The sequence below is a fragment of the Microtus ochrogaster genome, unplaced genomic scaffold, assembly GCF_000317375.1.
Source record: "Microtus ochrogaster isolate Prairie Vole_2 unplaced genomic scaffold, MicOch1.0 UNK3, whole genome shotgun sequence".
Lineage (NCBI taxonomy): Eukaryota > Metazoa > Chordata > Mammalia > Rodentia > Cricetidae > Microtus > Microtus ochrogaster.
This window is the reverse complement of record NW_004949101.1, coordinates 18,366,077-18,377,648: the sequence shown is the minus strand read 5'-3', so window position 1 is coordinate 18,377,648 and position 11,572 is coordinate 18,366,077. Positions and strand designations below refer to the sequence as shown.

At 42.9% G+C, this 11,572-nt stretch overlaps 1 protein-coding gene across 1 annotated transcript; it reads right to left on the bottom strand.

Annotated features, from left to right (window-relative positions):
• Positions 1-893: 893 nt before the first annotated feature.
• On the bottom strand, positions 894-10,925 carry Il1a (interleukin 1 alpha). The gene is made up of 7 exons (XM_005365641.3): positions 10,858-10,925; positions 10,175-10,229; positions 9,102-9,150; positions 7,696-7,924; positions 5,550-5,723; positions 4,124-4,242; positions 894-2,147 (listed from the first exon to the last, which is right to left on the bottom strand). The coding sequence occupies exons 2-7, from the start codon at positions 10,219-10,221 to the stop codon at positions 1,959-1,961; spliced, it is 807 nt and encodes a 268-aa protein (XP_005365698.1). The 5' UTR covers positions 10,222-10,229; positions 10,858-10,925; the 3' UTR covers positions 894-1,958.
• Between the last annotated feature and the right edge of the window lie 647 nt (positions 10,926-11,572).

Sequence of the window (11,572 nt, the reverse complement as noted above, 5' to 3'; positions counted from 1 at the left end):
ACTCTTTCGCATACGCAGGAGGCCCATAAAAATACTAAGCTGGAAGCTATAGTATGTATACAGAGGACCTGATTCAGACCCATGGCGGCCCTGTGACGACTTCTTCAGTCTCTGTGAATTCTTATTAGCTTTGCTCAGTTGTTTTAGAGGGCCTTGTTCTCCTGATGTCCTCAATACCCCTGTGTCCTCCTGCCTCCACTTCCATGGGGTTCATTGAACTCTGAGGGGAGGGATTTGAGGGAGACATCTCTTTTAGAGCTGTGTGGGAGCCTGGTTTTGTAAAGTAGCACTAACTATGGTGAGTTATCTGAACGTCTAACCAGTTGTTCCTAACAGTGAGGTAAGGAAGACGACAAATAAACAATCCTTCACAATATTAAAAAACAAAAAAAAGCAAAACAGTTGTTGTGGGACAATCCTTGTACACTGTGAAGATGTGTCTCTGCCAGGGTGCCTTCTGATTGGTCTAATAAAGAGTTGATGAGCCAATAGCTAGGCAGGAGAGGGTAGGCGGGACTTCTAGGAAGAGAAAGGAACTCTGGGAAGAAAAGGGGCAGAATTCATCAGCGAGACCTGGGGAAGCCGGGTAAATAGCATGGAGGAGGGTAATGAGCTATGTGGCAGAAAGTAGATGAATATAAACAGGTTAGTTTAAGTTATAAGAGCTAGCTGGGAAAAGGCCTAAGTTAAGGCCTAGCTTTCATAATTAATAAGAAGTTTCATGTCATTATTTGGGAGCTGGTGGTGCAAAGAAAGCCTGACAACAAACAACCATCCCATTGCAAAACCCAAGAAAAAAGATAACAAATAAATATATATTAGTTCAAACTCATTTTATTGAATTAGGATCAGCAACAATACACTGATTATTATTATTGACAGTCATGCGGCACTGTGGTTTGACGACAAAGTTGGAACCCAGGGGAAACACTGATTGCATCCTAGAAAGCAAACTTCCAGTAGCAGTGATGTGGTTGTCACGGCTCAGATCTTCCCATCCTTGGATTGCTGGATTTAATTACAGGTCAGGTTGAATGATGTAAGAATACCCAGACAGCTTTAGGGACAAAATGGGGAAAGACTGGCCCAATAATCATCTTAAATGAACTAAGTAAACGATACAGATTTGTGGTCATAATTACAGGGGTCTCGAGTATGAGAATGTAGAGCGAACTTCCTGGCTGTGGAGAAAGCCTAGCGTCTACAGCATGGTGCTCTGGAGTAGCCACATCTGACTGACTCCGCCTAGAACACCCCGCTGCTGAGGATCCTGGTCAAGCTCAGAGGACTTAAGGGTGTGCCATAAATAATATAATTATCATAAATATATTTATAAATACATATATAAAATAACTTAAAAATAACATCAACATTCTGTCTTCTTCTTGAGGCGTGTTCCAGGAGGATTTCATCCAAATGCTCTCGTTGGAATAAAACCCACTGAGGTAGGAAGATGCAGCTATTGTCCCCTTCCTTTTGAAAACGATAGAGTTAGGTTTAGAGCTGAGTTCTTCTAACTTTACCCTATTCAAGCAGCAGTTTGGAAGCAGAAGGTACACAGTCCGATTGACAGCACGGGGCTGTGGGTTCTCATCCTGACTGCTACAGAGTACTTTCCAGTTTCCTTAGTTAGATGTAGTTAGCCCATCTCTCAGATGGGTAGAGTTCTTTTGCTCACACCAGCTCTGTTCCTCCTGAGAACGTCATGAAGAATAATAATTAAAGTGATTAGTACTGTACTAAGTACAGGGTGCTCTTTAAATAACAAATGCCATTGTGTGTCGGGGTTGGTTCCAGTAGGTTCTGCTCTTCTCTCACAAAGAGGATAAACATTCATTTCGAATTACAGAGGCTCAGCACGTGCTGTGCAAGTGACTCAGGGTGAAGGGCCTTCCTGTACACGGTACATACGCTGTTGGCACTTCCCAGGTCAGTAGACTCCAGAAATAAGGCTGCTCTTATGAGATCTGGAAGTCTGTCATGGAGGGCAGCCCCTTGGCCAGGTGCACCCGGCTCTGTTCTTTGGTGGCGATAAACAGCTCTGGGTAGGCAGCTGATGTGAAGTAGTTCTTAGTGTTGATCTGTTCCCAGAAGAAAACGAGGTCGACCTCACTCCCCGTGATGACTTTCGGTGTTTCAGGCAGCTCCTGTGATAAGCAAAAAGGAGATCCGTTGGTGCACGAGAAGGTGTTGGGAAAAAAACTGGAGTGTCACTTCTGGTCTGGCCTTCGTGACAAATAGCACTCCAGAAGCCTGACTCAGATATGATCCAGGCTCCTTCATTTGTTCACTCGACAAACATTTATCAAGCATGCCTATTCGGTGTATGGTCCAGACTAATCATGAGTTGATTTCCTTAGTTACTTGGAGAGAAATCTAAATGAATCATGAAGACTGTCATTGATACCAGCATCTCCCTGTATCCAGACAAGTGGGATGAAACACTGCATGTGTGTATTCTTTCTTTAATGCTAGCACCGGGTCCTCTCACCAAATCTGGATGCCAATAATTTTAAGACCTCTAAACATTCTGACCCCCCTGAGTATACAAATCACACATTTCTGGAAACAGTAGATCACTGAGATAATATTTATCTCTACATTTCAGTCAAAAAAGTTAACCATATCCATACACACAAAAATAATTAACTGAAACCCCACAATGCTTCCCTGATCGATTTAGCTGCGGGCTGCTTTGAACACAACCTTTTCAGACTGTCCTCTTCCTTTGAGTGTGAACAAATCCTAACAATAACCTTCATGGAAAAACGCATTTCAAATTATGTGTTTGGTAAGACTCCTTTTTGGAACTCATTTTAAGCTACAAGTAAATAACCTGATCAGCTTCCTTGGGGTTTCAAATCAGCAAGAACAGTACTGTCCAGACCTGTTCATCCTGTGCTTTACCTTCTCCTTGCGTTGTTCTGCCTCCGGATGACTAGACCAGGTCTGTTCCCTTCTACATGTTCCCCTTATCCTTCTGCCACCCTTCACCTATAGCTTCCCAGCTGAGCTCTCTGCTTCTCTAGTGCTTTCCTTCCAGACTACTGTCCACTTAAGAAATGTAACTGATACCAGCACCCTGCATGGTCTGGAACCCTTGTGGCTTTCAATTGTGTATCAGATGGCCGGGGCCAAGAGTCGTCCTTACAGCTGGCTGGTGTGTTCAGGAAGTGCCAGAGAATGCAGATTCTTGTGGGTGTGGGATGGCCCACCTGTACCTCTTGTTAGCCAGTCTTGCCAGGGAGCTCTGCTTTTGTCCCTCCCTCGAAATAACACGCCACCATTTTTCTCTCTTAGGACCTTGTGCATTTTCTGTCCAATACTTTCCGTTTTTGCTGTTGTCTGTTTGACTTGTCTATTGTCTGTGTACTAGAGTACTATGTCCCATAAGGTTAGAGATCTTGACTTGCCATACTCCATAGCTTTTAATGCTGTACTTGAAAAAGAGAAGGCTCTCAGTAAATAATGGCTTGTTGAATGAAGTCATGAATGAAGCTACTGCCCTACTTAGTAGATGACACTTTCATTTTATTTGATTCAGACGGAGAAATACGGGTGCCCACATGCATTTTAGGGAAATTGGAGGCATTGGATTATACATTTACCGAATGAGAGTCATATTCTTCTCCCTGGTAAAAATGTCTGATGCTTATATGTGTGTGTGAGAGTGTGAATGAGTGTGAGTATGTGTGTGTGTGTGTGTGTGTGTGTGTTTGAGAGAGATGGCTATAGAGAACATGGGGATGGAATGAGAGACAAAAGTATCACCAATGGACCAGTAAAGTGTGAAAGCTAAGGTTTGAGTGCTGTGGCTCTTAGCTTTTGGTTTCATGTGTGTTAGCAAGTGGTTAATTCTCTCTGGTCTCAGTGGGCTCATTTGAGTTTCTTTAGGCTGGCCTCATTGTCATAATGTCCAGTACTACGCAAAACAGATGGAAGATGTCAGCAAAGATCAACAGAACAAACGGATGCCCTGGGGTGGGAGGCGAATACAGTCAGGGAGTGAAAGGTGGGCAAGTGGTGGCTGCGGCAGGAGGGAAACTGTGACCACCCTAGGGGGACATCTGCCTACTGGGATCATTTACAGAGGAGGGCAAGGCTGAGATGGACGTCAACTGACCTTCAGCAGCACAGGCTCGTCTTCACCTTGGGCGCTCACAAATAGCTGGGTGTTTGAGAGTTTCAGAGTAACAGGATATTTAGAGTCTTCCGATGAGTAGGCATACATGTCAAATTTTACTGTCAAAGAATAAGCCAGAAAGAAAGTAAATTCACTACATTTTTTAATATAAAAGAGGTGTTTATATAGCTGTGTATGTGTGTGTGTGTGTGTTTGTGTGTGAAAATAGACCCCCAACTCTGGTATAAATGAATACGCCATATTTATTTGTGGAGGTCAGGAGTGGAATTTTATACATTGTCGTGTCCTTTACAACGTCTCTGCTGTAAATAATGCTTCTAAAGCTTTCTATTTGGGTAGAATGCTTAAGGACCAAATTCTTGCCAAATCTCTTACAGTTACAGTAGTGGAATAAGACCTCGACATTTGTTGGTTTATGAGTTCCTAATGGCTTAAAATGGAGCAATCTAAGAAGCTCCCCCCCCCCCAAACACACAAAGACGTCCAGCACAGTAAAATGACTGGCTCCTTTAGTACTACTAGAAATGTAAATAGGGACCATAGGGGCAGGAGCTGTGGTCAGTGACAGAGCACTTGCTTCCTGTGTATCTGGCTTGCATTTGATTTCTTGCACCAAAAACCAGGCACGTGTGTGTGTGTGTGTATGTGGGGGGGGGGCATAGACTAAGTCGAAAGGTGAGGGAAACTGTGGTAAATAGGAAATAGAAGACACAGCAATTCGCAAATGTCACAGAGCAGAGAGCATGGCAACTGGAGTGCACGGTGTCTCTATTCAGAAAGAACCCTGCCTGCTTACTATAAAGTTGCTGCCTGGGTTCTTTAAAAATAAATTAAAAATAATTTTGTATATTGATGATGCATTCTGCATCTAAAGCAGGTTTATTATAGAGGCTGGGTCTGCATAACAAGAAATTTTGGACACTGAATTTCATCCTTCAGATCCCACTGCTGCTAGGGGCTGTTTGGCTTTCCCATCCAATTAGCAAGCTCTTCCTAACTGCACGCTCGTTGTAAGCTTGGTCCCCAGCTTTCTAGCAGATAGTGCCTGACTGCTCCTCGTTAGCCGCTGGGCAAGTCATTAAATGTTTGTGATGCTCAGTTTTCTCTTCTTTAAAATCAGAATAGGGAGGTTGTGTTGAGAACGTCTACGAGCACCAAAGAGACGGTACATCAGAAAGCTCTCTGTGCCCTGTAGTGAGCTCAGGCAGGAAGCTGCGCTCTGGTGGCATAGATCTGGATGCTAGGCTGTCCTTTCCAGGGATTCTTGGTGGGGGTGGGTGCTTCTTTCTGTTCTAGAAGAATCGTGCAAAGCCAGGGAGATAGATAGGTTTGTGCTTTAAAGGCAGAAAGTTTGAATGAAACAAAGAAAGCCAAGGAGGGGAGAAGGGACAGGGTGGCCGTTTACCTTCATGTTGCAGGTCAGTTAGTGGGACAGCTCTGAGATGCACCTTGTCCACATCCAGGCTTATGTTTTGATTGAGGGAATCATTCATGACGAAATTTGACTTGATAAGCCTTAACCGTTTGTATATCACATTATTCTGGAAGACGTGAGGTGCTGAATCCGATTGGATGGTCTCTAGAATCAGTATCACAAGCTCAGGTTACTGCCTAGTGACAAGTATGGATGTTGTGCACGTGCTAACACAAGCGTCAGATGTAGCTGTGAGAGAGACTGTAAGGGTAGCCAATCCAGGTGGAACAACCAGACTTGGAATCAATCAGCAGAAGGCTTGACTCCAGCTAAGGTTTTTCTTATGGTTATTTCTTAATTTTTTTTTTGTAAACCAATTTATAAGGCAATACTTTTATTTTACTTTTTAAAAGAGTTCTTGAGAAACTTTCACATTTTTGTACTTTTCTTTCTGTCATTATAAAACCCTGGTTGGCTTGGAATTCACTCTACAGACAAGAATAGTCTCGAACTCACAGAGATTCTCCTGCCTCTGCCGTCCACTGGGATTAAAGGTGTTAGCCACCATGCCTGACCCTGTTAGCAGGTTTCCAAGTGACAAGGAAGATTACAAGTATTCCCGATCTATATTTTTCCGACGAATGTATGCTAAGAGTAAATGTGTTAAAATGGTATACCACAGTGATATGTCCCCACTATATATAATACATATGTTACATATATATGTGCCAAAGATACAAGTCTACCATCTTTCTGGAATGTGTGTGTATGAGTAGCTTCATTAATCTTCAGGTTATGACTAATTTCACTTCTAGGATGCTTTTCTAAGGAAATGAATGGGGACAGAAATTGACACAGATGTTTATTGTCACTTCAGTGTTGAAAAATTCGTCTGTAGAATGTCTATAATATATCAAATGAGAAAGGCTGGATATGAGATCGTGTGTATTCCAGGGATGATGATGGACATGTTTGCCCTCGTGTGCATCTGCATGCACCAAAGACTTTAAGGAAACATGCCATGGTGTTGGTAGGGTTAAAACTTGGGTGACAAAACGGAGTGACTGTCAATGTTCGTTCTTATGCCTTGTTTTATTTTAAATTTTTTTCTAGGTGGAGAAGTATTTGTTGTCTAGGTTTTATATTATTATTATTATTATTATTATTATTATTATTATTATTATTATTATTATTATTATTATTTTGGTTTTTCGAGACAGGGTTTCTCTGTGGCTTTGGAGCCTGTCCTGGAACTAGCTCTGTAGACCAGGCTGGTCTCGAACTCACAGAGATCCACCTGCCTTTGCCTCCCGAGTGCTGGGATTAAAGGCGTGCGCCACCATCGCCCGGCTAGGTTTTATATTAAAATGAATACTTGGTTTGTATTTCCTGTGAAGGAATGAACAACAAAGACACGAAAGAAAAACCCAGGGTTCTCATAGTCAGGTCGGACAGAATTAGCCATGAGGATTTCCCACGTGGAGACTGAGCCTCATTTCCTCATATAGAAAAGGAGAGGGAAGGTTGTTTTGCAGCCTACAAAGGGCGTGGTCATCAATAAATTAGTAGTGGTGCAACATTAACAAAGGCAATGGGAGTACTAATAACAATGGCTGACATTTCTTGGGTGATGACGTCACATTAGGCGTTCTAGTCTACATTGTTTTGAGGTACTGGCTTATTTAATCTCTACAGGAAGCCAGTGAGGTGTAAGACTTGGTCATCTCTATTCACAGAATGGGGAACTGGAGGCCAGAGAGATTGAGGAACGTGACTGAGGAGGTGGCACTAGAAGAGGTCATGAGCTAATGGGCTAGGACCGCTTTCTCTCCAACCAAAGGTCTCTACTTGACCTTCACAACACAGCCAAGAAAGGAGCCCTTGAGCAAGTGCTCTAGACTCAGGCTGTCTTTGAACGCTCGCCCTTGGAGAAGAGCCGCATTTAGGTTTTCTTTGTTATAGTTATCAAGCCAATGTCTGGTTGCTTTCCTGTTATTTTGGTTCCAGGTTTTATTTTCTTTCTACTCCATTGTCGCCATTCGCCAAAAAAAATAAATAAATAAATAAATAAATAAATAAATAAATAAATAAATAAATAAAAAACAAAATTGTATTTTTGTTATGTTTTATCCCTTACCTTCTAAATTATGGGTCATGGCCTCCAGGTCATCTTCAGCAAAGACCTGATCGAAACCCAGCCGCCTCTTCTTCAAAACCTTCCCTTGGTTTGATGTCGCTGCCACCATCACCAGGCTCTCCTCGAAGGTGAAGTTGGACATCTTTGAGGTTTCGGAAGCTCTCAGAGACACAAATTTGTCCGTGCATTTCTCATGAAGCGAGCCATAGCTTGCCTCATAGAAGGATTTCTGTGAGGAAAGGAAGTGGCACCTCAGAGCTTACCTACGACCTCATGAGGAGACTCTTTAGTAGGGTCTGTATTGTATCCTACAGACTTAGTGATGGGGATCTCCATTTTGGCTGTGGGGAACCAACCTGTGCCTCATCCCCCGCTCTTCCCTCGCCCTCCACTGCCCTTCCTTCCCTCCCGCTCCATTCCTTCTTTTCTCCTTTTATGGATTTCCCTGAAGTCATATGATTTGGGGTGGAGGAGGTCTTTTCACCCAATTTCATGCTCAAAACTAAAACATTTTGATGACATAGGTTAACACATGATCCTGGTAAGTGAGATCCTTCCATCAAGAGATCTGACATCTACTTGAGAGTGCTCAAAATATCCTGGCCCCTTGTATTGCCTGATCATATTCAACCAACTTGAAGATTCAAAATATTTTTTTTTAAAAAAATAAATGACATCTGTACTGAATATGTGAATCCTTTTGTTATTACTTCCTGTAATGTAGTCACTGATTGACAAGTATAACTTAGAATTATTCTTACAGCATTTGTATTGTGGCAGGTGTGGCTAAGTCATCGACAAACGATTAAAGTCATTTGAGAATGCATGCATATTTTATACAAATAGAAGGCCATTTATTATAAGGGACGTGGACATCTACAGAAGGTGAACTCCCTGGGGGGATTGTAATCCAGCCCCCATGTGTCTTTGGCACAGCTTTTCTTCTGGAAGGAGCTTTTAAACCCGCTATCACAGATATACGAAATAACTCACTGAGTGTGTGCAACGTTTTCCCTTCCTTTTCGCTAGCTTCCTCCACCTCATCCCTGTGGGCTATCGGGCTATCTCTGACCTCTGGCATTAGAGAATGGTGTCAGCAAGACTCCAGGTGCGGTGGACTGAGCAACTGGCTAAGGATGACAAAAATTAACATTTTGAAGGAACCTGGCCCAGAAACAAGGGCTTCAGGTAGCTCTTCTCTGTTACGGAAGAGTCAATGAACATGAGGAACGCCAGTTAACTACTAGGTTAGAGAGGTAAGTGGTCTCATGAATAAAAAAATAAATGTATTTTAGACTCTAGTGAGGTTGAAACAAACCCCTCACTGTGCTTTTCTGGTAGAGGGGCTGGTGTGTAAAGAGAAAAAGAGAAAATCTGGCTCTATAAAATGATAATCATGGACTTACCTGATTCAGAGAGAGGTGGTCAATGGCAGAATTGTATTCTTCATTTTCACTGTCAAAAACATATAACAAGACTGTATTTTTGTTCATCATTTTACTATGGTTGGTAGCTATACGTATTTCAATGGCCACATTAACTTTAGGTAATACAGGCAGCATTCCAGAATACTGATTTAGACACAGGCACTATTGAGTCCGAGTGCTCTAACACAGCAATGGGTCTTAGTGAATGTTTAAGAGTTACTCCATTTTTAGCAAAACCCGATCCCAGTCAGGATGAGAATTGGCTCTACAGTAACCTGGTCACATGAACACACCCACACCCACCATTACTCTTATCTTTGAAAAGCTAAAGACTTCTACATATTCATGTCTACACACATAGTAATTCATTTGTCACTAATTTGGAATTAGAAATTATTAAAACAGCTTTGTGCTTTATCTGTAAAAAAAATCAGGCATGACTAATAAATCAAAGAGCCTTAATTGGCTGAAACTCCTTAGAAGAAAAGAGAAACTTAGGAAGCATCACAGACACACGTCATACTCATAAAGCAGATTCATATTGGACAGGAGCTAAGCAATATATTTAATTTTTCATTATTCAATATTTTTCATTATCACTAACATTAATAGTAAACAACAAGAATATCACGTTAGTTAAGAATGTTCTAGAATTTCAACTCTGCTCATTTATCTTCTCTATCAAGTTGAAGCTTGACTGTGGGTGTGAGTTCACATGCCCAAAGAGCCATTTCCTCCTCCTGACTGGGATCAGGGTCTCCCGAGAATGAATTCTCTCTCAAACAGTTCATGAGAACCTGCTGCTGAAGCAGGGCACTCCAACTCTTTAGAGTGCCTAGGCTGATGCCAGTATAAAATTACACTGGAGTCAGTGTGCAACAAAAATATTCTTCTGTAATTTCTATTTTTCTCAATGAAATACCAGTTTAGCATGTTGGATGTGTCATCTTTTTAGGTCTTCTCTAGTCTGGCCTGACAACATGGCCCCTGGCTGGCTGCTTTAACTCCTAGTTGGGTTCATTGAATCACAAAAAGTAGGATGTGTTTCTTACCTGTAACAGTTCTTCAGGTCTTCAAACAAATCAGGAACTTTGGCCATCTTGACTTCTGCAAGAGAACACCAGTGGCTGTCAGCTCCCCACCTCCGAACCCCGTGCTCGCAAGGGTGGTAACCCTGCTTTGAGCTTCTTGAGAAACTCCAGTGAGTGGCTGACTTTTCACGTGGCCCAGCTTTTCCTCTATTCTGCTTCACACTTCCTTCCATTATCTGTGTATGCTCTGGTCCCCTCTACCAGCTTGGGCATTCGCTTTTGAATGTTTTCTCTCTCCTGGCATTGTTTGTGTCCAGCCCATCCCGTCACACTAGTAGGCATTCCGTGTGAGGTGGCCAGGAAAAGGAGAAGAATGAAAACCACCCGAGTGAGGTCTCTGCCTTAAGCAGAGGCCAGGGAGAAACAGCCTGACAGCCTGGGAACACGCAGATCTTCCTCATTTTTGTCACTAGAGATATCCTATCTCCGGGACAAGAAATCCTGTTCAGCTGCTCCCCTAGTTCCTTATCACTAGAAAGAGAATTCTTCTCTCAGTCAGTGATCCCAGCTCACACACCAAATCAGGAACAATGAGAGAAGAAAAGAGAACATTCCATAGCCTTACAGAAGGTGCCTAGAGAGAAGACAGTCAAGGAGCAAACAAAAGACAATTTCCACAGCCTCAGATGCGGTAAGGACAATACCTTGGTCGACACGAGCGCCAGTGAGGTGACTCCTTCTGTGCCTTGGAGACTTGTGTCTGAGTCAGGCTTCTCGGTCTTTTATAATCATCTCCCTCAAGTAGGTGTGGCCATGAGTGCGTCACTGGGAATTTACAGGAGGTCATTCTGCTTTGTATCTTTCTAGGTTCACTCTGCTTGATACTGGCCAAAATGCAGACTCGACACTCGGTCATAATGCTGCTTGCAAAGACTCCAGTGGCTGTGGACTTGGTTCATGTACTCATGGCTTGTTCCACCCCACTGCAAACATGCAGTCGTTCAAAAAGGGAAGCACAGCAGGAAGCTCACCAAGAACCTAAGAGCATTGGGTGGAAGATGAGGGCAGAAACCCTCCAATGAGAGGTCTCGACTGAATAGGATGGCAGCTTCGGGGGTACACTTTGGGTTTGATCTAATTTGTTTATTGTGCCCCAGGACTGAGCATGGACGGGCAGGATAATTAACAGCTAAGGTATGACATTTGAGGCAAAATGAGGTTTCCCTCTCCCTTCTGAAGAGGAAGGTTTGCTTGAATAAGTCAGCAGTCTTGAGTATGGAACAACAGCCTTATGGTTAGAGGGTAGGGGCCGTAAAAGTGCCACTGACCACAAGGTCTGGGTCTTTTTACTCCTTTGAATAATGTCAACACATTTCCTACAGAGATCACAGCATCAGGAGAGAACTCTCAGCCTCAGCC

Excerpts from the sequence above, each read along its gene's own strand:
- Il1a (XM_005365641.3), bottom strand. The coding sequence starts at position 10,221 with ATGGCCAAAGTTCCTGATTTGTTTGAAGACCTGAAGAACTGTTACAG. Across the intron at positions 5,724-7,695 it reads CATGACCCATAATTTAGAAG|AGACCATCCAATCGGATTCA; the intron begins GTAAGGGATAAA and ends TACTGATTCTAG. Across the intron at positions 2,148-4,123 it reads ACGAGCCTGTGCTGCTGAAG|GAGCTGCCTGAAACACCGAA; the intron begins GTCAGTTGACGT and ends TGCTTATCACAG.